Here is a 27,906-nt window from a genome sequence, read left to right on the forward strand (position 1 = left end):
TTAGGTTAGGTTAGAGTTAGGGTTAAGATAGGGTTAGGGTTACATTAGGTTAGGGTAGGTTAGGTTAGGTTAGGTTAGGTTAGGTTAGGTTAGGTTAGGTTAGGTTAGGTTAGGTTAGGTTAGGTTAGGTTAGGGTTAGGTTAGGTTAGGGTTAAGGGTTAGTTAGGTTAGAGGTTAGGTTAGGTTAAGGGTTAGGTTAAGGGTTAGGTTAGGGTTAGGTTAGGTTAGGGGTTAGGTTAGGTTAGGTTAGTTAGGGTTAGGTTAGGTTAGGTTAGGTTAGGTTAGGGTTAGGTTAGGTTAGGTTAAGGTTGGGTAGGTTAGGTTAGGTTAGGTTAGGTTAGGTTAGGTTAGGTTAGGTTAGGTTAGGGTTAGTTAGGTTAGGTTAGGTTAGGTTAGGTTAGGTTAGGTTAGGTTAGGTTAGGTTAGGTTAGGTTAGGTTAGGTTAGGTTAGGTTAGGTTAGGTTAGGTTAGGTTAGGTTAGGTTAGGTTAGGTTAGGTTAGGTTAGTTAGGGTTAGGGGTAAGTTAGTTAAGTTAGAGGTTAGGGTTAGGTTAGGTTAGGTTAGGTTAGGTTAGGTTAGGTTAGGTTAGGTTAGGTTAGGTTAGGTTAGGTTAGGTTAGGTTAGGTTAGGGGTTAGGTTAGGTTAGGTTAAGTTAGGGTTAGAGTTAGGGTTAGGTTAGGTTAGGGTTAGGTTAGGTTAGGTTAGGTTAGGTTAGGTTAGGTTAGGTTAGGTTAGGTTAGGGGTTAGGGTTAGGGTTAGGTTAGGTTAGGTTAGGTTAGGTTAGGGTTAGGGGTTAGGTTAGGTTAGGTTAGGTTAGGTTAGGGTTAGGGTTAGGGTTAGGGGTTAGGTTAGGGTTAGGTTAGGTTAGGGTTAGGATTAGGGTGGTCATGTTCCTGTCTCCATAGAAATCCATGATTCAAAAGATGACAAACTGAAATTGTGTTAATGTGTAGTCTTATCAATTTGTGGGCATAATCCTTCTAACTTCGCCCCGATTTGTAACTTACCCTGGGCCACTAGGTCATCTATAACTCATTGACAAGATGGTCCTCGCGTCGTGACACTGTAAAGTGATGAAACTATGGCCCGATGCAGTTTTTAAAAATATATATTTTCATAGCTCTGACGTTATATTATCAGCTCGAAAAATACATTAATGTGACTAAAAAACACAAGAGACCTGAAATGTAAAGCATTCTTCCATTTGGGCGAGATTTCCGCGTTCAGGAAAAGTTGGACATGGCTGTTATTTTTTTTCACCGCATTTCCTTTAACGTGTGTTATATTTCAAAAGAATGAATGTATCACACATCTGCTTCTTGTTTCGGTATACTTATATCCATATTAAATAGGATCACTAGTCAATGAAACTGATCAGTACGAACAAAATATTATGAAATAAATATTTTTCTTAAATATACATTGCGCAGTTATATATATATACATAGACCCTTTAGATTACCAGCTGCATATTGGTGGTGCTTCTCCTTAATTCACCTCAATTACCAATAATTTTCTAGAGGGTTCAGGTCAGAGAACTGGAATGACCAGCAGAAGCTTGGTTTTGTGCTCAGTGACATATTTTCTTAATTATTGCCCTGATGATGGAAACGGTTTTCATTTTCACTGCTTTAGCCCTTTTCTTAAAGCCACTTTACAAAGCCGTGAAGCTGTTATCTTTTGCTGCACATTAGAAATATAATCTTTTTTTTTTCATTGTGCCGTTCGATTAGGGTGATATTCCCATAATGTAATTTAAACTTGACTTTATTTCAGAGGAGCAGATAAATGTCTAATTATAGAGCACAATGTAACTGTAACTGGCAGTACAACGAAATAGATAATAGCTTACACATGGCATTCAACCAAGAAAGGAGATCTTTTGTATCCTGTTGCAATCCAGTGGTTTTCGGGCTATCACAGAGAACATCTGCTACAGACTGACCTGAAACTTTCTGCCTCAGCAGTGACGTAACACCTGTCAATTATGCAACAGCTCAGTCAGAGGCTAAGAGCTATAACGATTTTCAATCTGTAAAGAAGTTGAGTGCTGGCTACCAACCATTAGGCTCATCCTGGATGGACGGCTGACTGTCAAAAAGCAAAAAGTCCTAATATGGATTTACACAAACATGTATCATATGTGTGCATAATCCTTTTGCACAAAGATCCATTTTTAATCCAGGATTTGTGGGGGGAAAATGTTGCGTGTTTGACGATTGCAGAGGGTTTATATTTTCTAGAAAAAAAATACTCATGTAATTTCCAAAAAAAAAGAATTAAAAGAAATGATGTTCCATAATCCTAATGCACTTGAATATCTAGAATACCTGTCAAAAAAAGGTTTTTGCAATCTGTGTTTATCCCAGAGAAAACATGATTATAGTTTGCAGATGTTTAATTGTCAATTTTCATTCTTAGAAATAGATGCTTAATAATGTTATAGAAAAAAAAATCATGTTCTTAAACTAGACGCAACATTTCTCAATAATATAAGAAGTTATAGTAATACAAAACAGTTAATTGTCACAAGCATAATTTACAAGCAGTGTTAACATTTGCTTTCCTAAAACACAAAGTCAGCTGAACTGTTTTGGACCTCCGCTGCCAACATGCATACTGCTATCATCTCTGCCTGAATATTCTTCACAGAAGTCAATGAAATGGCAGAAAGGAAAACATCTGTTGTGTGCTTTCAGTTTATCAAACATTTATACAGTCTGCTGGTTCAAGACACGTCCCAAATGCACCATAAACCACCTCAGTTCGGAGGAAGAACCCATTAATATAAAAACTTGATGCTGACTGATAACAATACAGACACAGAAAAGACACTTAGTAATGGTGGCAAGTGCAGAAAGAACTTTTTCATAGACAATGCTACCATTTTTAAACATTATAGACAATTGAAAAGAGATGTTTTAATACAGGAATTTTGAATTTAGACATGGAATATTAGGCTACCAAAAAACAAGTAGCCTACTGAAACTGTGAAAATAACTGTCTATGTGGCAGTGGTTTAGCATTTATTGTGTTCTGTAAGGCCTACTTGTATCTGTACTGTGGGAAAGTAGATTTTTTCCTATGGTTTGAAATACTGGATTGTAAACTTTCTGTGAAATTCTGCAATCAGAACTTTTCGAACATTCACATAACATCCTGGTGTCTCATCTGAGGATTCATTCTGAATGTTGCAAGTTGCTTTATCTCCCAGTGCAGGACTGGATATCCGGGAATCAGCAGCAATAGGAGACGCCGCTGCACAGGAGACAGATGAAACCAAATACATAATCCTTTAACTCTCTGTCTGGAGGACCTGGTGTCTGGCCAGAACTAATGGCATGTCATTAAAATAATCCAGAGAGCATTGAGAAACTGAACCCACCACAGGATGAGTTCAGTAAATGAGCCCAGTGCCTCAAAGTCTGGGCGACAATCTCTTCAAACTCCAAGCGTTTGTCCAAATGCCTCACCGCCAACATCAATAAGAACAAGTAATGTTGTTTGTTTAAACAACGAAGCCAGGAAATTTCAAAAGCTGATCAGCTTTCATCTTTTCTGCCTGTTCCAAATGCAGTCATTTATGATGTACCTGCCAAACCTTCAGTTCAGCTAAACAGCTACAAGCAGCACTGAAATGGATCGGTGGATCATCTTACAGCATTCACACTAATGCTGTTGAAGAGTCTGGTCTCCAGTCTTTCATCTTCTAAGTGCATTTCAGGCCTCCACAGCTTCTAGGTCCCGTGGCTCTGAAGATAAAAGCAACAGTCTAGAGTAGTTCCATGTGGTGTAATGTAAGTGTTCATGGAGGTTCATCTCATTCTCCTAATTTATGTACGTAGTTAACTGGAAAAGAGCCACTTCTAGACGGTTCTCCTTCTATATGGCCCACCTGGGAGGGAAAGAGTGCAAGATGTTTAAGTCTTCAGTTTGAGCTGTTTACAGGAAATGTATTCACAGACACTCCACAGCTTGATAAAAGCATGCTTAATAAACACAGGATGTGTGTGTCAGTGTGAGAAAGTTTGTATACTTACCCTCCAGTGTGGGTCATCAGTTGCTGTCACAATGATGACGTCATTCTTAAAGAAAGCCAGCTGATTGGCACCAACCGCACAATCATGACTCGGACTTTTTGGGTCATTCTTAAAGAAAGCCAGCTGATTGGCACACTGCATGATTTCTGATTTCTGCAGTCAAGTTATAAACGTTATTGCATAAAAGGTAAGACATCTGTATCCTGATGCATCCTTCCTAACATTTTTGCATCAGCAAAAACCAAATTATATATTTAGATCTGATTACTAGTACATGCTAATAATTTGTGAAAAAATAGAATGTCTCTCATAAGGCTGAATTCACACTGCGAGCATGATTTCAAAGAAATAAATTCTTTACAGATTTACCATAAAGAATTTATATGCTATAAATAAAAGTTAACGTTCCCACTGCATAAAAGGTATTTAATCACATCTGTATCCTGATGCATAGGGTTCCTAACATTTTTGCATCAGCAGCTAAAACCAAATTATATATCATTATATATTAGATTACTAGCATAGATGAAAAAATTGGGCATCATAATAAGTGGTTAATTTTAAGTGGTTCTAAATACAACGGACTCGTGGAAATTTATAACAAGGTAAAATTAACACAATATGCATATATCTCCTGTGACATTAATCAAATCAGACAGTCCAAAATCTGCAGGCTGGCTATGATTTTGACAACCATGTCAACTTCTCCAGATTGGAAATTGGAGAAAATTCTAAAGTGGAGAAGTGTATTTCAGCCATTCATTTCATGTTCACAAATAAAGGTACAACAAACTGCAAAAATATAAATAAGCATACTATGTAATCACCAGGAAGACATTTGAAAAACATATTTCAAAATAAAATATGATAGTATTGCATGTTACCATGGCATTCTTGCGTGAGCGAGGTGGCGGCAGTATGATTGGCACTGTGGCACTGTTGTTAGCATTTGCTGGCGGAGGTGCAGGACTGGGAGCCCCGCTCACTGGACTGCAGTAGAGTTCCTCCTGACTGCCCGCACACCCTGGAGATGGGGCCGAACTCTTTCCTTGACTGCCGCTGCTTGTGCGGCGATATGAGGTCGTCTTCTCTGAACTGCAAGCACATGTAATTTTTTTAGGACGATAACTCGCAAAGCTACACACATACTCAAAAATTCAGATTTTAATGAATGCTACTATTACTATTGTTAACAATACTGAACCTAATAGCTCAAAAACAATAAAAATGTCTTGTGAAATTATATATTTGTCCAGCAACTCATAACTAGTGGTTGGTGTTTTCTAAAAATAACAGCACACAAAAAAATTACAATACCAATCGTTGAGTAAAATAATTAGGACCTAATAATTAAACCTCTGGCCTTGGAAGATAAACGCAGCATAGGACCACAGTGACTAACCTGACAGGCCCTCTCTGACTCTGTGGTGAGGTGGAGTGATTTTTGCCCTCGACTCCTGAGAACGGTTGGCCCTCCCAGGACACCGTTTGTCTATGTGCCTTTGACCCTCCAGCGCTATGAGTGCGTGAAGGTGTTGGTCCAGGGGACGAAGTGCTGATTCTCTGAAAGCAGCCAGTGGGGTGGGAACTCTGTCGGTAGGGTGCGTGAGTCTCTGGAACGGAACCTGAGATCTGAGGATCTGAACGGCCTGCAAGGACACAAATTATCTTTGACCTTGCTGTGGTTTGTCTGAAATAAACCTCCAAACATTCACATTTGCAAATGAACCCAATTCTGCTACTTACAGAACATCTAAATGTCACTTCATTCCTTAGCTTTTGTTTATCAGGTCAAACCCGCATTAAACTTTTTTGGGCTATACAAAATTATAGACTTAAAAAGTCAATTAAAAGCTAACAAACAATATCTTACCACGTTGTATTGCTTTAGCTGGCAGGGGAGGAGGCATGGAGCCATTAGTGGGGGCGCTGTTGTTGGGTGGGTTTCGATATAGGAAGTCAACGTTCTCATATGTCCTGGCCGGACTGGCTTTATTTAAATTCCATGTAGCCGAGCAGTGTCCATTGCTGCCAGAAGGGGGCAGCGGAGACCGTGAGCCCTTAGGATGTGCACTTACCTAAATAAAATGATAATGAATACTACATTTTACATTTTAAGTCAAAACAGAGACAGTATTATTTATGAGAATCTATACATCTTATATATATATATATATGTGTGTGTGTGTGTGTGTGTGTGTGTGTCACCAGTGGTCACAGACTAAAATACCACTTTACATGTGTTGAAAATGCATATAGTAAGAAATAGTTAATCTTGTTACAGACCCTTTCGTCCAAATCATCTTCACTGTCGTACATGTCCTGTGGCATCTCCCATGTGTATTCAACATGGATCTGAGAGTTGAATTTTCCACTGTGGGCCAATTCCAGCTAAACATGCACACAAAGAAAATAGAAGAATTCCACAGCCAATTCACTAACTCACTTTTAACCAGACTGACATATCACACGATTAGACAGAGATTCAAATCTAGCTCTAGTTTTGTTTGTTGTCTTCATACTGTAAAGAGTCACCGGTTTGACGATACCCCATTATTTATTTGGAGATACTCGTATTTTAACAGCTACTGGGTTTGCTTCATATGATATTATTATATGCAAGGGAAAGACAAAAGGAAGTTCCTTGTGAAAACACTGTCATATGAGACTTCAGGATATTAAACAGGATAAAGTTCAACCTAGGAATAATATCTCTGCAAACATGTGCTCACATACACACACAGAGTCAATAAAAGCTTTGTGCATTATATGATACTCACCAGTTCGACACACTGCATGTGCTGCAGTCTCTTGGCAATGTCTAGCGCCGTCTCACCAGCTGAGTTTACTACAGGACAAATCAGGACAAACAATGAAAGGGTCAAAATAAGGATAGATTCATCCATCCCTCTCTCTGTGTTGAACTCAGTCATTATCGTAGTCTGTTTATACATCCATGTATTCATATAACTATCTGTCACGTTTACTGTTGAATTTGCATGCATGTGATTACTGTATACCTGTGTGTAAAACAGCCTTTGCTTTGAGCAGAAGTTTCAAGCACTCTGGTTTGTTGTATAATGCACAGTAATGAAGCGCTGTGTTTCCCTCTGCTGTTTTCTTTTCCAAGCAGCCACTGAGAAACACACAAATGCACAACGCGGTCAGCTGATAGACATCCTACTATGTACTGACAGATCCGTGACAACAGCAGATTTCTCTCACCAGTTCTGAGCTAGAAAATCAACCAGAGCCAGAGAAGTCTTCTCAGACATGCGCACAGCTAAGTGAAGGCCGGTCTCTTTTAGCTCCTGTTTGACATAGAAGAGAACAAGTTAAAGCTACTGGCTTTTGCCAACCAGTCACTGTCTGGGAGAAATAAACGTGCTGCTATTCACCAGTCTAATAAATCACAGCAGACTGGATTAAGAGTGATGGAGAAGATTAATTAATTAGCCTGCAAGTTGGCGTAATACAATGCCCTATTTGTAAGTATGTGTGTGTGTGTTTGTGCTAAAATAAAAAACAAAGTTGGTGATTCAGTCACTGAATCACTCAAGTCAAATTCTGTCTTAGAAAAGAGACTATGGCCAAATAACACACACATACACAAAACAAACTCAAACACAAGTAAGGCAGTCATTACACAGCTTGTGTTGACTTCCTGAGTGGGCTGATGAGAGGGAAATCTGATTAGAGATGGAGAAAAAGAGAGGAAATACAGAATTACAGAGATAGTGTGAATGATGTGTGATTACACGCACAACCACACAGATGTCTCATTTCTGCTTACACAGTTAAAATGATCAAGAAAAATTAAACATCTATTTGACTAAACCACAGGAAATCTCACATGATGGATGGATACCTTTGAAAGCTGTAAACATCTTAAGAAATGTCTAGAGCATGAGTGACAGCACGTTAATACGCCTTGATGTGTCTGTTGTCATTGTGGTGTTTGTGTATTTGGCTGGATTGAGGATCTCACCTGTCCTTCAGGTGTGGCCACTGGTTTAGACAAGTCCTCTCCCTCTGCATAGAGCTGTAGCAGTGAGGTGAGATCTTTGCTCCTTACGGTGTCATACACGTGATATGCTTCAGAGTGCTCTTTTGGGAGAACATAGCGACGCTCTGCATACTTTGCTACGATGTACTCCTTCCTTGCTGTCCTGAGATGTGTAAAATAAAATCCAAAATTAAGTAAAAAAAAAATTTCTTAGCTAAAAAAACAAAAACAAAAAAAGACTGCACATAAGGACTCACATGTCACTTTTTGGAAGGGGCTTGACTGCATCGTTGGGCAGGTTAATTTCCATGATGTCATTAAACTTTGAATTTCCAATGCTCACTGCCAACTGTGAACCAAAACACAACTGTAATCTAACTCACAACAAGTAACTAACTAACTGTGTGCAGAAGAACGTACAATGCTTTAAAAAGGTAAAAAAGTTCATATAAACATGTACAGATGTGAGCGAGTCACATTTGAGTAATGCTGACTAAGTCCCAGTGGATTATGGGTAAAAAGTTCAAGCTTAATCTGATGTGTGTTGAGGGGTTTACCAGGAGCTCAGATGTGCTCAGTACATCCAGAGTGAGAGACTGAATTCGTGAGTGATGTACTCCAAGCTCACGATGGATTCCTGAGCACTCGATACAGGTGAGAATGCCCAGGTTAGTGGAGAGCCAGGTGGGATCTAAAGAGCACAACACACATCATTCAAACATTTTGTGCCAAACTTTTTCCACTTTTCACAGACAAATAAAATATTTTTTAGAAGCAATTCATAAAGATACAGACACAGTAATTTTTTGGGAACAAAAATGTTATGCATACCCCCAGGGCATCCAAGATGTAGATGATTTTGTTTCTACAGAACATTTGGTGCCAACTAGCTGCCATTATATGACTTAAAAATCTTTTTGTCACCTACAAACTAAGTCACCTACATTTTGGATGCCCCGTTGGTAAGCAGATAAACATCAAATTTTCATTTTTGGGTGAACTATGCCTTTAAATATTTCATTGATTTGGGTAAGAAATACACATTCAAAAATATTTTAGGCTTACATTCAATGTCTCTTTCTAATCATTTTGGTTTCATTTAGAATAACATAGCACATTTGAGGCAATTCACACAGTATTTTTGTAAAAAAAAAAAAAAAAAAAAAAACAGTGTTCAAACCGGAAATGCATGGAATGCAAAAATGCATTCTGTGTGAATGACCTCTAACAGTATTTGAATGCATTAGAATCCTCTTTTAGAGACCTGGTGCTCCGCAGTCACAGCAGGCCTCATTGCCTGGCAGGTTTCTCAGGCCTGAGATCACAGCTCGGACAAGCTCCTGCAGACCACTGTCCTGAAACTGGAGCTGATCTCCTCCAAGAGCCGTGTTCAAGGCCTCCTCCTTACTGTTCTGCAGTACGGACACCCATCTGCAAGAAGACAAATGAAGGGATTACAAAAAGAAATAAGTGACTTTTCACATTTCACTGTCTTTCTTTATCTTGCTCCTTCCTTTTTATTCTCTCTCCTCTTGAGAAGCAGGTTTTGAACCTGATCTCTCCTGCATGTCTGTACATGCCGCCCTGCAGTATATGATAAAGATTGCTGTGAACATGTGTGTATGTGAGGGTACAAATTTCTGCACTTACATCATGCATTCTTGCTCATCCTCAGCCTGGAAATGGTATGTGCGATTGTCTGCGAGGACAAAGAGAGAGAAAGTTAGAGATAACTTTGGTTTTTGGGCCTCTATGTAAAGGAAACCCGAAAAAAAACATACAGGAAATCAACAGAAAAAAACAGGTCAGAACTAGCCACTCAGCTTATCTGCATTTCGTGATCCACATACACCTACATACTCATTCCTCCAAACTGTATTTACATACTTCTGAACACCTACATGCATAAAACACTTTACTTGGTTTCATTTCATGTCAGACTTCCCTGAATATATCACTTCCCATTCAATTACACCAGCAGCACTGAATTATAAAGTCTAAATATAAAACTGTGTGACAGCAGTGTAGCATACTACTGCTTATAACATACATTGCCTTCAGTTTTACTTATTTTTAAAGATTAGTAGGCAGTATACAGCATGTACCGCACACTATTCAATCATAAGCATGCCAGTCTTCCATTCCAAACATAGCCCTTTTCTTCATACCACAGCAGAGATAAAAAAAGGTCAAAAGGTCAGACGTCAACGTACGTGTAACTAAATCAAACGTCCTCTTTTCCTCAGAGTTGGGCCGCACCTGACACGTCAGAAGGTTGAGCTTTGCGGGTGGTCTGTTGATCTGATTGTTAGAGAAGAGTCATAACATGCCTAAAGTGCATTCTCATCACATATGTGGTCACTCACTAAATTAAATGCAAACAAATCTCAATTGCGTAAATCTTACATAAAGTTAATGGTTGCTAAAACACTGAAGCTGGAAGCACGCAGAAATGTAAGCTAAACCAGCGAAAGTTTTGGTTTTTGACAATGTGGATGATTCCAGATGAAACACTTTTATGTGTTTTGGCCTGTAGTTTGTGGTTCTGAAAGGAAATCTTTTCTCATACAGCATGGGAAAATTTGATTGCAGGCCTCTGAAGCTCTAGTAATCACTCTAGAGACTAAATAACAGAAAACAGCTTGTGTGTGTCATTATCAATGTCAGTTCACGATTTGTGCTAATTAAACAATAATCACAAAAGCAAGAATACTGATTACAGCATAGTGATATTATATAAGATGATGTTACAAAGAAGGTTTATAAAAAAAAAAGGTAATATTAAGCATCTAAATTCTTTTCAGCAAAAAAGACTCAAGCACTGTAATATAAAAAAAAGTATGTTACTGAAAGAAGTTTGTCTCTCTCAAATCTCACCGTGCTGTGTGAAATGGTAAGACAGCCATATTTTACGCCACACTTCCTCTTCTGCCAAACCTTTCTGATCCTAAAACACAAACAACATGAACAAATCCTTACAATCCACATTCAGCTCCATAGTATAGGGTTAATGCAAAGAAAAATAAATCTTCTATTGCGTTTTGACAGAGATAAAATGCATCAAAATGGTTATGGTTGCTTTGTTAAACAAAAATAACTAGCCAAATGTTAACTGTATTGATTCAGTAGCTCTCTACTGAAGTTGCAATCAGTATTTTAGAGACAACAAAAATGGCACTAACACATGTTTATTCTCATGCACTGATCAAAACCCAAGTAGTCTATGTGGGCATGTGTTTGTTTTGTGAGATGTAGGTTGGCCTTAGAGGTTTTAAAAGAGTGTAAGTAAGACTCTAGGGCAACAAGAGAATAAACCACATTTAATATGAACCATCTGTGTCAAAGAAACACTGTGACAGACACACATACACACACTCTCAGCTGTTAGCCTGAAGTCACAAAGCTCAGACTGATGCTTCATGCTGCTAACTATCTGTGCTGCACGACTCTCGGGATATTATAACTCACTCCTTCATTTATTCTGCTTCCAGTTCAAGAAGAGAGGCATATATATCATTACATACACTGAGAGCAGTGTGGAGAGTGTTTCCTGAGAAACACACACACTGACCCCATGTGACTAAAAGCAAACATGAGCTGAATACTGGAAAAACCTTGAATAAGCCCAGGTAATAAAAATAAACAGTTGGTCTGTTGTTGTTTTTGGGGGATTTGTGACCTTCTCAACTTGGGAAAGAAGACAGTAATGTTTAACTCACCCATCGCTCTTCTTAAGAAGGAATCCAGATTTCTCTGTGCCATATTTCTTATTGCCTTGCGGTTGGTGGATGCTATATCCATGACCAGAGTTCTTCCTATTCAGAAAATCCTGTGAAGACACGGACCAGCATTTATTATTATAACTGCCATCATCATCATCTCTGAACTTTAGTCCATCTTGAGAAGAAAATGTTTTACTTTGAGCTAGAAGTTGTGCGTTCTTGTTTATATTTTGGATATTTTACCTCTTTGCCATCAACCTGTAGCTGTGTTCTGAGTGAGTCACGCAACTGAGAGAGCTGCTTTACTTCTTCATCCTGCTCATGACGTACCTGTGAACAATCACAGTAAAGTGATGTGGGGCTTTTGTTTGTGCAACACAATCTGACTGGTCTCGTGATTAGTTATAACATAAGTTAAACACATAAAAAAATACATTTGATAAATGAGAAGTTTACAGCCTTAAACTAAAACACATCAAGCCGCATTTTGTAATCAACCCCAGGACCAAACCAACATAGCCAGAAATCCTGCATTACTCAAAGCCTGTTTAAATTATGGCTTTGGCCCCCAGTACAAAATTTCAGCAATTTCCTCAACCAGTTTCCATAGTATTTTTAAAAGGGAATTATTCCTTTTGGAAAGCTGGATTGTGGCCGTTTCATTTTTGACTTTCTTTTCCATTTATGTGCCAAATGCTGATGCTTTGTGATCTAAAAAGAGCAAGCTGAAACAGGAGAAATGTCTCTTTAGAAACATTACCCGAACCAGTTCTGTTATAAAACAGTCATCTCAACACCAGTTCCACATGCCCTATCCTGCCTTTTTCCTCATAGTATCAACTAAATGACAAACTTTAATAAAAGAAAGATCATTTAAAGGGATAGTTCCCCCAAAAAATGAAAATTACCCCATATTTTAGCCATCCTAGGTGTATATGACTTTTTTCTTTCAGACAAAGAGCAAGAGTTTAAAAAAAAAAATGTATCCTGCCTCTTCCAAACTTGGTAATGCAGGTGGATAGCGGCCATTATTTTAAAGCTCTGTAAATCGGACATATCTACAAGTACTGCGACATAAAACCAACTTATACTCTTTTGGGGGGGTTATCCCATGTCCTCTGAAGAAGATTGATGAGTTTTTGTAACAAAAATACATTTCGTTTTAACTGACTAAGCGCAGAGTTCTGGCTTCTTGGCTGCTATTTGACTTGACGTATGATATAAAATGCATCATATGTCAAGTCATAGGTTAGCCATGAAGCCGGAACTCAGAGTTCTCACGGAAAATAAAATGAGTCAGTTATTTATGTGATAATTTAAAACCAGAAATATTTTTGGTTACACAAAACCCATCGATCTGCTTCAGAGAACATGTAATAACCCCCTGAAGGCATATAGGTTATTTCACGTTGCAGTAGTCCTGGATATATGCGATTTACAGAGCTTCAAAAAAAAAAATGCTACTGTCCACCTGCATTTCGAAGCTCGGAAGAGCCAGTATAAAAAAAAAAAAAAAACTGTGTTCGTCTAAAAGAAGAAAGTCAAAATATGGGGTAATTTAACTTTTTGAGTGAACTATTTAATTTTTTCACTCTAGACCATTTTGCCATCTGCTTACATAGGAAGGGGGTTTCTAGAGAGTATCCTAACTGTCATGAAACCACAAAAGTGACTGAGTTTTGCAACTCTGTGTGTCATACAGTCAGTGCAAAAAAGTAATACAAGCAACTTTTTGTATTTGATACGGATACCAGTGAAAATCCATGGTATCCATGATAATGTATACTTTAATTAGCTACCTAGCACACATGTAACAAACTGTTTTATTCATATTTTTCAGTACTTATCCTTCATTGTGAGCATTTTATTCCTTTGTTAATCTTGTTGAAATGCATTTCGCTGACTAGATTTTTTAACAAAGCTAATGTGTGGAAAAAAAGGATTTACATGATATTCAGTAGAAAAAAAATGTATGGTATGTAACAGACTGGACATGGAAAAAAAATTTATAAATCTTTCTCGAATGGAATTTGAAGAGTCTTATTTTATCAAGTTAACACTACGCCAGTTAGTGACTAACATGAGAAGCATTTCAAAACACTGAAGGCGTGTGTGTCTGCGCACATGGTCTGACTTTCTGCATTATGAAGACACAACAAATGAAAAACACAAGATAAGTCATTATGTCTGCTTATCTCCCTAATAAATCTAAGAAAACAAACCATACAGGCAGAGCTGCCCTTTACAATCCACAGCAAAAGAAAGTAAGAAATAAATATACTAAAATATATATTCTAGTTTCCGCACTTGGGAAACTAGTGTGTGTGTTACATAAATAAATGCATGTTATTCTGTCAACAGAGATACTGGGGCTGACAAGTCTGTTACCGTATGTACAGAGGCTGCTAACTTCTCCACAAATGGACCCAGATGTTCTGCGGCCTTCAGTCCATCCTGGAAAAAACTGAGAGCACACAATGCCAGTGTTTAGCCATCCTAAATGTCAGTGACATAAATACACACACCCATAGAGCCACAGAGATTCAGTTAATACAGACACAGTTATTGATGATTAGCAGGATTAAATAACCACTGTTCAGGTATTCAGATTTCTTTGAGATTCATATGCTGAATCCAGTCTTATAACGTGCCTTAACCCAGATTTAAGTGTAACGTGAAAACATAGTTTTGTTGTGTTAAGGTTAAGTCTGCAACTGAAATAGAAGCTGGTGCTTCTAGAGGAACATAATTTGGTGTAGACGTACTTAAGTTGGGCTTGAAAGTACTTGATCAGGCTCTGCAGTAGATCTGGACCTTGACGAACTTTCAGCTCCTGAATCTTCAGTAAATACTGTCAAAACAGAGAGAGAGAGGGAGAGAGAAAAGTTGGTCATTCTTCAACAGTTAAAGGTCAATCCTAACTTTGTGACTCAGCACAACGCTAAACCAGATGAACGCAGCACAAACATGAAATAAAGAGTAAAATGCACTACACAACATTTTTGCATTGACGTGCATTCTGACATTCTGGAGGAGATGGTGTTAGTTGCCAAAACCAGTCTGCAGACTTTGGGCTGTCAGATTTCACAGATAATCATGTTTTGTATCATTCAAACAGACTCTGATTATTTAGCTTTTGTCCCAGTGTATTCCTGCTTTATGAACAGGAAAAAAAGACTAAATTATTTGCATAAATAAATACTTCTAAAAGTTGGCAAGAGTAAATTACTCTATGGTATATAAAAAAAAGCAGCCACAGGCGATCAAATGCTGCTTAAGCTTCTGAACATTTCTCTGTGCGCATATGGATACATGAACTTTCCAAAGTTAACAATGGTCACATGGTCGGTAAGGTTTGGAAGAAGTAAGGCACGTCTCCACTATAAAAAGAGAACAAAGTGGAGACATCTGGAGCTCTGCGGCTGCGAAAGGGAGCACTGTAGGACACTGAAAATCCCCCTCTCTTTCATTATTCCTCCACTTCACTCCTTCTTTCCTTCTTATTTCTATTACCACAGCTGGGTTCAAACAGCGTAGCGCACATTTCCCCAGTCCCGCTAACTGCCACGCACACAGTATAAGAAACTTGGACATATCGCCACAGACATGTGGAGTGAGGTCATCAATAACCACACTTGAACACAATGTGGCCTCAAACAAAAGTGCCTCTCTCAAAAACACCCCAAAGCTTTTTGGTTTAAGTGACTTCACACACTTTCTGAATTTACAAAGAACACGTTTAACACCGCAGAGAGGTTAACAATCTGAGGTAACCCAGGAATGACTTGCTAAGACACACATATAGCTACACTGACCGCACTTATTCTCATTGAGACACTCACACAATGTGGTCTTGGTCAGATTCTTTTTGCACACGTTTCATAAGTCTGTTAATCGGCCGCCCTAGTACGGCCTCTTATACCTCACACATCTGCAGCTGGAAGTTCCTTCTTTCTCTTTCCATGTCCTCTGCTGTGTCTGTTGATTCCAACCGGATCATCCCATGCTGTTTTTGTTTCTCTCTCCTTTCTTTCTCCAGCTTGCCTCTGAAAAGCCGAAGTCAAAGCGAATAAAAAAAAAGAGAAAAAAACATAATGAGACTAAATTAGCTAGTGGACTTGACTTTTAGACAAGCCATGTGGTGGTCTTGTATTGAATGCAGTGTACCAGGAGAGCTATTTGACTCTGAAACTCACATTTTAGCATCGTAATCCTTCCAGCTTTTCTCCATCTGTTTTTTCAGCTCCTGAGAGAAAAATACAATATAAGAATAAAGAATTTTGTACATATATACACGAGCACACATGCATAATAAAGTTTACACCATGTTGCCTTCAGAGCGTGATGCAATAAAAAGGCCACCTCATTGTGGACAATTAATATTGTGCAAGTAATAATATCAGGGTGTGTATCAAAACTTGATCTCAAAGCCCTGCACTCATCTCCACTCGTCTCCACTCATCATACCGGTTTATCTCACAAAGAAAGGCGTGGTACAGTTGTGCTTCTGACATACGAAAACACAATAACTCCTAACAAGCTACAAAACCACATGACGCACTTTTGATTCTTCCAAGGGTAGAATTTTACTTCCTTAGCTTTATCATCTCTTTAATTGAGTTCAAGAATCAATTCAGTTGGGGTTTAAGATGATTATTTAGTCTAGTCTGATAACACAGTGTGACACAGGTGTCTCACTCACCAGCCTGCTGTCTCTCAGCTCAGTCTTTAACACGTTCTCCAGAGGGAAAGAAATGATGTTGTTCAGGTTTTGCACCTAAAGAACCATCAGAAAGAACACATATATTTATGCAGACACAATTGAGTATACACAGGTATGTAGAAATAATGTAACAGAGACCACAGAAAGAAGCATCTGAAAATCAGCCAGAAAATAGTGCAAATGTTAATGTAAACTCTAAATCACATTTCAAAGTGAGTGCTCATATTTTTACCCTGCAATGCATAACCTTGCCTATAAAGCCTAGTCTGGATGCGTAAATGCTTGCAAACCATAAATCTGCATTATAAAACTACAAAAGGTAAAACTCTGTTTGGGATTTCTCCTTGGCCAAGTGCATAAAAGTGCTGAGCAAGTATAAATCTTCCTTAGGAAAGAATGTACGAAGAAAAACCCACTGCAGGACGAAAGCAGAATCAGACCAATCATTTTAAAGAAAGGGCAGATTTTCAGACCTATTTACCCTTCATTAGTTTAATAAAGTATATATTATTACGTATTATATATCCACTGTGCTGTGTTGAGACTGGCATTGGTAATGAATGATGATTAAAAAAAAGATTTGACCATAAAAAATAAAAAAAAGTTACTCAAACCCACCTTTCACACAAAACATTAAATACATATTGTGCTACACAAGAGCGTAAATTAAAAGTAATCATGGGATTCACCTCACAATGGTGCTAAATATGGATTTATAACCCTGCAATATGAACCATGAATATGAAAAATGGGCTTGGCTCTGAGGGAAAGTTTAGCCCCCCACACAAGGACGCTAAATCTAAATGGAGTTTATTTTCTTAGCAGAGTTTCTGTTGTATTTTTTAAGCTGAGGTTCCTGTCCCTGGTGATCGTTTGATTGACAGGTCAGTGGTCAGACGCTATCCACTCATGCTCCCAGGTCTGGTATAAATTACCATCACTATAGAAACTATCAGTGGGAGGGTTCTGGGTGCTGTGGTTTGAGGGGCCCTCGCCTGCAGCTGTTGAACCCCTGCTGACACACACACACACACACACACACACACACACACACACACACACACACACACACACACAAAACTACCTCTCCCAGTCCCCTGTGTACTTTGTACAGCTGGAAGTCTGCTTTTTCTTATTCAGAAATATATCCATAAAGCATGAAGGTGCTTTTTGACAGTGCTTGAAAAGTTTCCTCTCAAAGGTGGAAAAATATTCATGTTGGCCTTGAATTCTACAGGTAATTAACATTTACGCTTCACTGAACTTTATGCTGCACCTGGAAGCTAAATTTGGGGAAAACCGTTATGTGCTTTTTAATGGCCAATGTTGATATATAAGATGTTATGTTAATATGTAATTTAATGATAGCAAATGTGAAGTCTGAAAACAGACTTACTTCACCAAAAAATTACATTGTTGTCATTAATCACTTACCCCATGTCATTTAAAACCCCTAAAAGTTTTGTATGTCTTTGGAGATATTAGGATGAAAACCAGGAGGTTTGTAATCGTCCCATTGACTGCTAAGTAATGAACACGGTCAAAGTTCAGAAAAGTATAAAAGACATTATCAGAATAGGCCATCTGTCATCAGTGGTTCAACTGTACTTTTTGCTTGGGAAGAAAACAAACTTTTCTCGACTGTGAAATTTACTTGGCAGTCAATGGCACAGTCACAAGCCTCTAGCTTTTCATTCAAAATATCGAAAATTGTGTTTCGAAGAGGAAGTAATCTTTTACGCGTTTGCAACGACACGGGTAAGTGATTAGTGACAACCTTTTAATTTAGCTTTATGTCCCTTTTATTGCATTCAGTATTTATAGTTTGTGGTTGCAGAATGGTGTCCTGCTCACCAGGTTTTTGAAGAGTGCAGTGATCTCTCGAGTGAATACAGCCAGGTTCAGGAAGCCTGTGGAGATCTCGTTATTATCCTGTGTCAGGTGACTGTTCCCCAGATTCTCTAGAACCTCTGTGTACTGCTCCTTGCTCTCCACATGATCTGGAAACACAATGTCACACAATCAAAAACAAAACAACCCTGTGATCTTTCTGCAGAAAACTGGAGAAACCAGAAATCAATGCAAAACTGTGTTTTACTAGCATTAAAAATAACTGTTTGGGGTTTTAATATATTTTGATGTAGCTTATTCCAGTAATTGAAAAGCTGCATATGCATTAGAGATTAGTGTCACAGGATCCTACAGAAATTATTCTAATGCTCCAGGAACATTTCTTGTTATCAGTGTTGAAAACAGTGCTGGTTAATTTTTTTGGAAACATTATTAAATTATTTTAGCAATTTAATGAATCCTTTGTGAATGCTGCTTGATATATTACAACTCTAGTATTAAGAAAATGTATAGATTTAGATTTATTTAGAACACTATCTGTTTTGTACAGCTGTAATTTCTGAACATGACAACCTTTATACATATTTTGAAACCATGTGACCTTGCAAACCTCACCACATGATTAAATGAATAGAGGAAAACAGGATTTTGAGATACAGTGAAAATTATACCAGCTGAAGCACAGTGAGCTCCTGGCAAGAACACTAAAATCACCACAGGCTCAGACTGCACTACAGATCAAAGAGCTCTCAGCTCCACAGCTATAAAATAAACAGGTACACATAGATAAGAGCCAAAGCAAAGCCAAACCTTCCTCACTTATGATGATCACAAGTATTTGTGGGAGCACATGCTGGACTTTTCAAGGGAGCGTCCCTGGAATTAGCATATAGTGTTATAGCTACACGTGATGTACACATTTTCCTGGATTGAAATTATCTGTCTTTGCACAAACATCATTCTTATCAAGTGATCATTACCCTCTCGTTCTAGGGGTTGGGTTAAGGCTTTGATTGGTTGATCAGGAACACGTTCCAGGAAAAACAAAGAGCATTGATCAAGGAACACATCTTATTTGGGTGCATTTCCCCTGAATAAATTACTGTAGTGTCAAAAGGACATTTAAAATAGACAGAAGAAATCCTCATTCAGAATATTAATATCTGATAGGATATTGGTCTAGACTCTGGATCCTGGAAATGTAAGATCACTTCCTTAATAAATAAACTTGCATTATCTGCTTTTGAGTTGAGTTCTGGGGGGGGGTTTCTGCAGTTAGTTAATCAAAAGTCTAGCGGACACTTCCTCTTCTGTGGACTTCAATCAACAGTGTTTTTCCAGTGAGTCAGTCCAGCTCAAACAATACTGCATTTCACTCGCCGGAGCCTAGCACTCTGAAGACCTACCTTCCCTGATCTGGAAAGAGTTTTATTTCCTCAACAGGCATCTGTGAGCACTTTCAGACACAATTTTAATTTGTATTGTTAATTCATTTCTTGACATGTTTGAGACCCAGATCTGTTCCAGATCTGTTCCAAACTCAAATGAACCTTTGAAGCAGGTCCAGTTCCTGGGTTTTTAAAAAGCTGACCCCTATATTGAGACTTTAAAGCATCTGCCACATCTGTGTTTGTGTTTGCATGTCTTCAGCAACATTTAGTCCACGTTCAACAGCTCTGTTTTGAACTGTGACACTATTAGATTACAGACAGACAAGCTATTAAGTATACAGCTATCTTAATAAAGCGAACTCATTCATAAAAATCTTTTAACCCTCATTGAAGATGAGTTTTTATTAATCAACAGATGAAAAAACATATTTAACTAAATCTAACATTCCTTTTCATGACTCAAACATTAATTAAAAATAAATAAAATCCACAAGTAAATAAAGGCCAAAAATAAATTTTAGCTTTCACGATATGGCATATTAACAACACACCTGAATAAAGTGAAAATGCTACTTGATCGCAATAACACTAGACTAGACAATTTTTAAATCTCATTAACTTTGGCAGGTTTAAAATACTAAAAATAAAATGAAAATAAATACACAAACACACACACACACACACACACACAAACTACTAAACTGAAAAATATTATACACAGCATGGATTTGATAAATTACTCTAAAGTGAATCATAGATTTGTTCACATCTGTAAGAAAAGGAATGAAAAATACTACTAGTACTAACAAAACAACAACAAAAAAAAATTCTATCTACGTATATTGACCCAAAAATCATCATGCACTTTGGACTTAAACAATGCTTTCTAACCAGAATGATTAAACAGAAAAAGAGCAAAAGCTCTAAAGACTAATAAAGCTGCTAGACACTGCACAGAACTGATACCTGCACCAGCTCGGAATCATTAATGTGAGCTACAAAACAGCATTCACAACTTCTCACACACAAACAACTATATCCCGTCACAGTGAGAGGCATGGGGTGAATCACAAAAAGTGGTGATTTTATCAGGTTCAGGTTTGGTCTCACTCCTAAACCAAGTTTAGCTCCACCACAAACACACAGGGGCAGGAAATTGAGGCCCCTCAATAGTAGTGTTACCGGAATGAGACATCTGATTTCAGTTAAAAGAAAGAGAAAGAAAGAGAGCGAGTGACGACGAGGGGGGAGATGATAAAACGCAGGGTCTCCTTTGCGCTTAACTGAACTGTGACTCACAGAATTGAGAAATGGGGCATGCGCCCTCAGAAATGGGAAGCAGGCAGATCTGAGACACGCTTCCCAGAAACCCTGATCATTCCAGTCAAGACTTTTGTAAGCACAACATAACATTATAAATAGTGTACTGGCCAGGTCAATGGGGGCAATTTCTCATTTCAGAGAGGAGGATCAGATGTAAACACATATCTCCCTGACATTTCAGTGTGGTAAAAGCTGATGGTAAAAAAATAAATGAACAAAAAGCACAAATTTAATCATATGATAAAGTTTAGCGTACATGCAGCCAAACTGCTTACAGAAGGGCAACCATGTGCGTCGAGCAGGGTTGTTCATAAGAAACTGTATGTCTCACACATCGTAAGGTCATTAGGAGGTTCAATAAATCAGTGAAGCAAGTTTTAGTGACTTATTTTCTACACTCTGACTCTGTCAAAAACAGGAAAACACACAATCTGCTCTGTATTTGAGAGATTAGTGGTTGTCATGTCAGTGCAGTTCTGGGCCCCAATTTCTGTCATCTTTCATTTGTGTGACGGAGAGTTGAGACAGCGAAAGAATAAATGACCTCAATGCAGTTCTTTTTAGGAAATGTGTTTTTGAAAGACTACTTTTCACATATTTTTCCCTTTTACTTTTACAATTAACATTTTCAGTAAGCATATTTGTGCCATCACAAGCTGACTCTGATTTTTACTCCGATTCTCAGTTTTGAAGTGACAGTGAGCCAAACTTCTTGAAGGTCTTTAAAACAAACCTAATATTTACTTTGATGCCCAGAAAACAAATTTTTGCTTATGTACTAGATCAGTGGTTTTTACCGGGGAAAGGGTCCACCAAGAGACATCAGCAAAGTTCCAAGGGGACCATGTTTTAATATGAGCATTAAAATTAGCCAAGTGAAAAAAACCAAAAAAACAAATCATTTTGTTTTACTGGTTTTTAAAGAACCAGAAAAATCCCACAGGAGCTTATTTTTGAAGTGAGGTAAAAAAGTCAGGTAAATTAATCGAATTTTACACCTTATCTTTGCTTAAAAGCAGTTGGAAACCCTGATGAACATACAATTTTTAAAAGGTCTGGAATCCTGCAATTCAATTTTTAGAAACTAGGAGAGGTCTTCGCCTTGGAGCTAAAAAGGTTGAGAAACACTGTACTAGCTAAAACTATTCACCAAACAAGAGAAACACAAAGTTCCACAAAATTAAAAACTTCACTCACTGAGTCCAGAGTTGTGGATGGCTTTTACAATTTTCTTCATCCTCTGTAGAGACATCTGGTCCTGCTCTAGAGACTGGTGAAAAACAGCAGAGAAATAAGGAAAAACATTAGAATAGAAATTCATTACAAGCTTCAGCATCAACAGCGCTCTTAAACCTCATGTAATCATTGAAAACAAACGTGTTTAACTGGTTGCGAGGCAACACTTGTTCGTTTTTACCGAACAAACATCAGAACAATTGCTCAAGTAGTCTTTTTATCACGTCAGGCCGCCACGATGATGTCAGAACAGGTAAGCTGGGAAGCACAGGTGAATATAGCCTCATGAAAGACAAAGACAACTCTTAGTGACTCAGAACAGACACTATTTACAGAAATTAGTGCACTAGACAGAAAGAGACACACCTCCCTGGGAATCTAACCTGAGTTCAAATAATGTTTTGGTTTTTAAGAACTGAATCACATCAGTTTGTTTAACTCCTTCGTCAGAAAGTGTCTATAAACAGTTTTTAACTGGCTATATGTTGGTCTTGTAATGTATATTGTAATTACGTTGTTTGTTGTATATGCAATTGTATATGCAAACTAGGCTGCCTATCTTGACCAGGACATCCATGGAAAATAGATTTTAATCTTATTGAGGCACTTCCTTGTTACATAAAGGTGACTGATTAAGAATGTAAGCATGAAACCTGAATGTGAATATGACAATAAAGAAATTTAAACCATCTTGAGTGTGCGACCTTACAACACACTGATGTACGCCTGCTGCTGTCTGCCTGAGATTGTTTAGTCTGATCAATGTTAATAATTCAGTGTCAAGACTAACTTTTTTGGTTCTGTTTTGTTTCTGTCTGTAGCTTTTTGGGCAACATCCCAGACACATGGACTTATGGGATCTAGTGATGTTTAACTCAGAATTTGATGTACTGAACACAAGGCAGGTTTATATTTTTTTTATGCACAGACAGACAGACCACACACACATGACCTGTTGCTTATGCCGATATCAGAATATTTCCTCAACGTAAATATAAAAAAAAAAATATTCTGGGCTTGCGGTTTCTTCCAAAGAAACGTGTGTCCTACTATATGCATATTATTCCTTGTGTTATTTAACCAGTTAAATTTAGTTTAATTTTCCAGCTTTTCCTGATATGAGGAAAAAACTGAGCAGTGCTTCGACCTTCGAGTTTTTTGCCAAATCTCTTATCAAGTGTTCTTTCAACAAAGTTGAAACAGATGAAGGACAAACCACTTAATCAAAGGCCACTTCCCACGTACAAACACCAAATGCCAGTAAAAAAGAAAGTATGGATTTAATGTACATAATAAATACACTTTAAGTGCCCTACTGAGTGTGTTTATGATTGTCTCAGGATAGAAGTTCTCTTAAAAAGGTTAATCGCCATTATATCAAACATTTCAAAATAATGGTTAAAGTAGAGTTTTCATGTTATGTTTCAACAGACAAAAGTATAATAATTTGATGCAGGCTTACTGTCTGATGGGCCATTGATAACTTTAGGGCCCTGTGAAACACTATTTTAAATTATTTATTTAGTGTAAATGTGTGTTCAAGTTAAAATCTGTAATTCTAATCATGATCTTTAATGATTTGTACATAATTACAAATGTCAGTACAAATATTCTGTCTGCATCAGTGGAACCGTAAATACATAATCCTTAGTACCAAATTAAAAAGTTAATTTTTCAAGTAAACTTCACAGCCCCCTGACCTCTCAAAGCCTGGTCACTAAAGCTTCAGTGAACTGACGGCACTAGGATATGCGATCTTGTTAGCGGCTGGGGGAGTCATCTATACAGTGTTCAAAGGGAGTGAGGACAGCCAGAAATAAATGCATTAGTCACATCAAATCTGCTGACTTGAGGTTTGACTGCGGTGGGTATGCGCTTACATCAGATGTGAAGTGAGGTATCATGTACACAAACACACACAAATACAAACATAACATACAAAGCATCATTTTTTTTTAATTCAATAATCATCAAAAGTTTACATTGCAAACTCATCTGTATTTCTGTGACCTCCTCCTGCAGAACATTAATCAAGCTGCCAGCTATCAGCCAGAGTATCAGCTAATGGAAACAAAACAAGCTTTGCCTCCCAAACCTAAACAAGTCTTCAAACACTAACCTTGATGAAAACACACCGAGTTATACACACACGCTGCCCCTGGGCATCAAGCACACTTAACCTTCCACTTTGAAGCTCTGAAAGACTGTAACACACTCACAAATTGATATATTTACACAAGTAATCTGGGCACATACTGCGTACCTGGAACATCAGGAAATAAGCAGCAAGTTTATGATCCTGAAAAAAAAAAATACTATCACACAATCATCTCTGACTCATTTAAGTTACTTCCATCTCCTCATTCTGTGTTAATTCTAAAGAATATTTCCACATTATTAATTCCCGTAACTCCTTGTGTTGCTCAAATAATGCTGGGAGGCTTTTTTTAAACGTTTAAATTTGCATCCCAATTAACAGTTTACTCATCCTCATGTCATTGTAAACATGTTTGACTTCCTTTATTGTGTAAAACACAATGGCAGTCATCTACAGCAGTGGTTCTCAAGCTTTTTACAGTGGTGTACGCCCTAGGGCATTTAACATTCTTCAGAGTACCCCAGTCACATTTTTTATAGTTATTTAATATCAATGTCACATTTACAATCGTTTGGATATTCAGGGAAAATTGCATTCTTGCTTGCATTTTGAACAAAACAATAAAATCGCACACGGGGCATGTTTCTGCATCAACAAAGGTTTCTGAAATCGATCTCAATGCTTTTTATGCTATTAAGTGATACAAATCTACTTTAAAGATACGAATGAACAGCAGTGCAATTTGCTAAACCAGTATATATACTGGTATCCTATCATACGCACACTGTTTGTGTCAATGCAGTCAGTTTTGACTGCAAAAGATGAGGTAATGTAATGTCATTTAAGCGTTTTATGGCACTGCAATTTTCCTGTTTTTATACTAAGAGTGGCATTTTGCTTGCAAGAAATAAAAGATTGGCTTGAATGTTACTTTAAGTTGGGGTAGAATTAAATGACTGTCCCTAGCTGTTCCCCATCTATGTTCACTTTTTGGATAAAGCAGCTTGGACATGCTGCTAAATATCTGTTGTTGTGTTGCATGCAATAAAGTCAGACAAGATTCAGAACATTGAAATTCCTGAAAAATCCATAAACTACTTCCCATGAAAAGGAGGAAACAAATGAAAGGCTTCCACTGTCCTAACATGCCCGGCATTATCATTTGCTGGCAGAGTTTCTCTATTCTCCATTAACTTCCACGCAAATGCCTATCGATGAACTGGCAGCTAATGACCCACATTAACAACTTATAACAAGTGTTCAGTCTTTTCACAGTCATGCCTTCAAGTTGACTATATTAACGCTATTCTTCAATTAAACGATACAGCTGTGAAAAGATTTTCTGTCATTCTAGTCTTGCTGTTCAATACTGAAGACAACAATTACTTGACATACAAGTGCCCTGAGCAAGTTTACTTGAAAACATTCTGTCTCTTCCTTATTGCGATTCCTGTGCCATCCTCTAACTCTAAACCATAACATGAGCCCATAAAGTGTACAAAGGACAATTAAAACCACTATTGCTTATAAAAAGATTCAATTGGCAAGTTTACTAAATGGCAAAAAGTCAGTTCTGTTGTTCTCCTCGAGTAACCAACAGGCATAGTTTACATTGCCTATGGACATGCTCAACTAACCTTGGCAACTTTATTTTATATGAATTATATTCAAAATCTCAACCTGACTGATAACAATTTAAAAAGTAAAAGGATATCCCATTTTATTACCTTACGAAGTGCACAAGTTAAACAGATTAATATAACCTCTTCCACCAAATCTTCATTAAGTTAGGCTGAATTGAAAATAATAGTTTTTCTCATATTAAAAAAAACTTGACATGAGGGCAAAGGAAAGGGTTTTTTGTGCTTTCACGGAGCTGAATGACAGAGATTGACTCAGGTGTTGTCCACCTGCGCCCAGGTAAACAACGCGCTTGCTCTCGCCCTTACCTCTTCGAGAGCGGCCACTGTGTTGCGACAGTCACTCATTTTAGACTGGAATCCAGAGCTTCCCGGGGACGATAGGTCCTCTTTCGCCAAAGAAACGAAATCCGAAATACTTATTTTCTCCGGCATGTTTCCAGATGTACAAACCGAGGAACTTAAAATCCCAGGAAGCGTAGTTACAGCAAGCACCTCGAGATCAAGCAAAGTGCGTCTCCATAAAGCCCCCTACATCCACAAGCGAGCGCGATTGCTAAAGCAGGGGAATTAAAAGTTGTTTCATATCTGCGAAAAAGGCGAAAAAAAAGGTGTCTGTCCTCTCCGTGTTCCGCCTTGCGAGAGAGTCGGCAAAGTTGCTCTGCGCCCCTGGTCTACTTTCTCCGTGCCGCGCGCGTGTTCAATAGCGCGTGCCGCGTCCAGATTGGGCGAGAGGGGAGGGAGTCATTCCATCATCACGTGGGAATGTTTGTATTCACTGACGAAATGAATAGAGCGCGCGGAAAGAATAGAAGTCTTCAGATTCCTTGTTTGGCTTTTAAAATGAAACATAATTCCATTTGTTTGTGAAATATTATTCCTTTTTTAATTTTAACACTGCTATTGAAGAGGCTATTTGAACAGGCCGGTATTGTCTTTCTTTTTCGTATGGAAGGCCGGTTTGAAGACAGTACAGTTTTTTTTTTTTAAAACGTCAGCGCGACTTACAATATTTCTAATATTTAACATAAATGAAACTGGTTTAGAAATAAAATGTCCATTTAAAAATAATCAATCAAGTTCAAAGGGTGCAACCTTTAAATGTTTTAATCCAAAGCAACAGGTAAATGAAAACAAATATAAAGAAACGTGACTGTGATTTCTGTTTAAGATTTTTTGTCTTTTTGTAATTTGGCTGTACAAACGGATGAAAAAACAGTGCATTGTGCACATACGCGGGTCTTCAATTTCACATTGGAGCATGGTGCCAAGTAAAGAGGTTTTGCATGCACTTTGCCTCTTAATTCAAGAGTGAATGCAGAAAATCCATTTCTTTAAATGCACTACATGTGCATGAATGAACATGCTTATCACTCCAAAGTTTAAATGAAACCCACCCCTGATATAAAGAAAAAGACGTTTGCTTCACTAACACAACTGGTGCCTTTTCATGTGCACCCTTTATATTAGAAAAGGCTGATTGAAAACTGCTGCTTTGTTGCTTCAGAGCATCGGAAACGCATAGTGCTTTGTGCTTATATTCCACAATGTTCTGAATAACAGAATTTATATAAGACAAATATAGCGAATTGTCTCATCCACCTCCCCTGCAGATATAATAGAGGTATGCGGGTCCCTCCAGCGTCCTTTCAAAAGCTGCACACCTTACCTTATCCTTTAACAATACAGTATAATGTTACATTGATGCAATGTGCTGGACAGGTATTAGATCCAACTTTATCCCTCTAGGTATGCACAAGTATGCACATGGTGTATAATTTGATTAGCTTCAATAAAAAAAATATTTTGGACAGCAAATTGTTCCTCACAATTGGAAACAAGAGAATGAAAAGACCCTTCATACTGTTTAAAGAGT

At 37.9% G+C, this 27,906-nt stretch overlaps 1 protein-coding gene across 1 annotated transcript; it reads right to left on the reverse strand.

The window, feature by feature from the left end:
• Window positions 1-817: 817 nt before the first annotated feature.
• asap3 (ArfGAP with SH3 domain, ankyrin repeat and PH domain 3) lies at window positions 818-26,729 on the reverse strand. The gene is made up of 26 exons (XM_043263277.1): window positions 26,340-26,729; window positions 22,254-22,326; window positions 18,346-18,491; window positions 16,471-16,545; window positions 15,965-16,014; window positions 15,691-15,814; window positions 14,534-14,619; window positions 14,157-14,232; window positions 12,012-12,098; window positions 11,766-11,875; window positions 10,924-10,993; window positions 10,260-10,347; window positions 9,697-9,745; window positions 9,311-9,477; window positions 8,604-8,737; window positions 8,304-8,395; window positions 8,029-8,209; window positions 7,266-7,351; window positions 7,061-7,176; window positions 6,821-6,888; window positions 6,327-6,431; window positions 5,914-6,118; window positions 5,443-5,689; window positions 4,925-5,135; window positions 4,041-4,163; window positions 818-3,895 (listed from the first exon to the last, which is right to left on the reverse strand). Exons 1-26 carry the CDS (start codon window positions 26,463-26,465, stop codon window positions 3,821-3,823), a joined length of 2,970 nt encoding a protein of 989 aa, XP_043119212.1. The 5' UTR covers window positions 26,466-26,729; the 3' UTR covers window positions 818-3,820.
• Window positions 26,730-27,906: the final 1,177 nt, after the last annotated feature.

Source organism: Puntigrus tetrazona, chromosome 17, assembly GCF_018831695.1.
Source record: "Puntigrus tetrazona isolate hp1 chromosome 17, ASM1883169v1, whole genome shotgun sequence".
Classification (NCBI taxonomy): domain Eukaryota; kingdom Metazoa; phylum Chordata; class Actinopteri; order Cypriniformes; family Cyprinidae; genus Puntigrus; species Puntigrus tetrazona.

What these genes read in the sequence shown, in the direction of transcription:
- asap3 (XM_043263277.1), bottom strand. Translation starts at nt 26,465, where the DNA reads ATGCCGGAGAAAATAAGTATTTCGGATTTCGTTTCTTTGGCGAAAGAG. An exon ending in CTGTGACTGCGGAGCACCAG is followed by an intron (nt 8,738 to 9,310) that starts GTCTCTAAAAGA and finishes TGTGCTCTTTAG; the next exon opens with ATCCCACCTGGCTCTCCACT. An exon ending in TGGCCACACCTGAAGGACAG is followed by an intron (nt 7,352 to 8,028) that starts GTGAGATCCTCA and finishes TATGTCAAACAG; the next exon opens with GAGCTAAAAGAGACCGGCCT.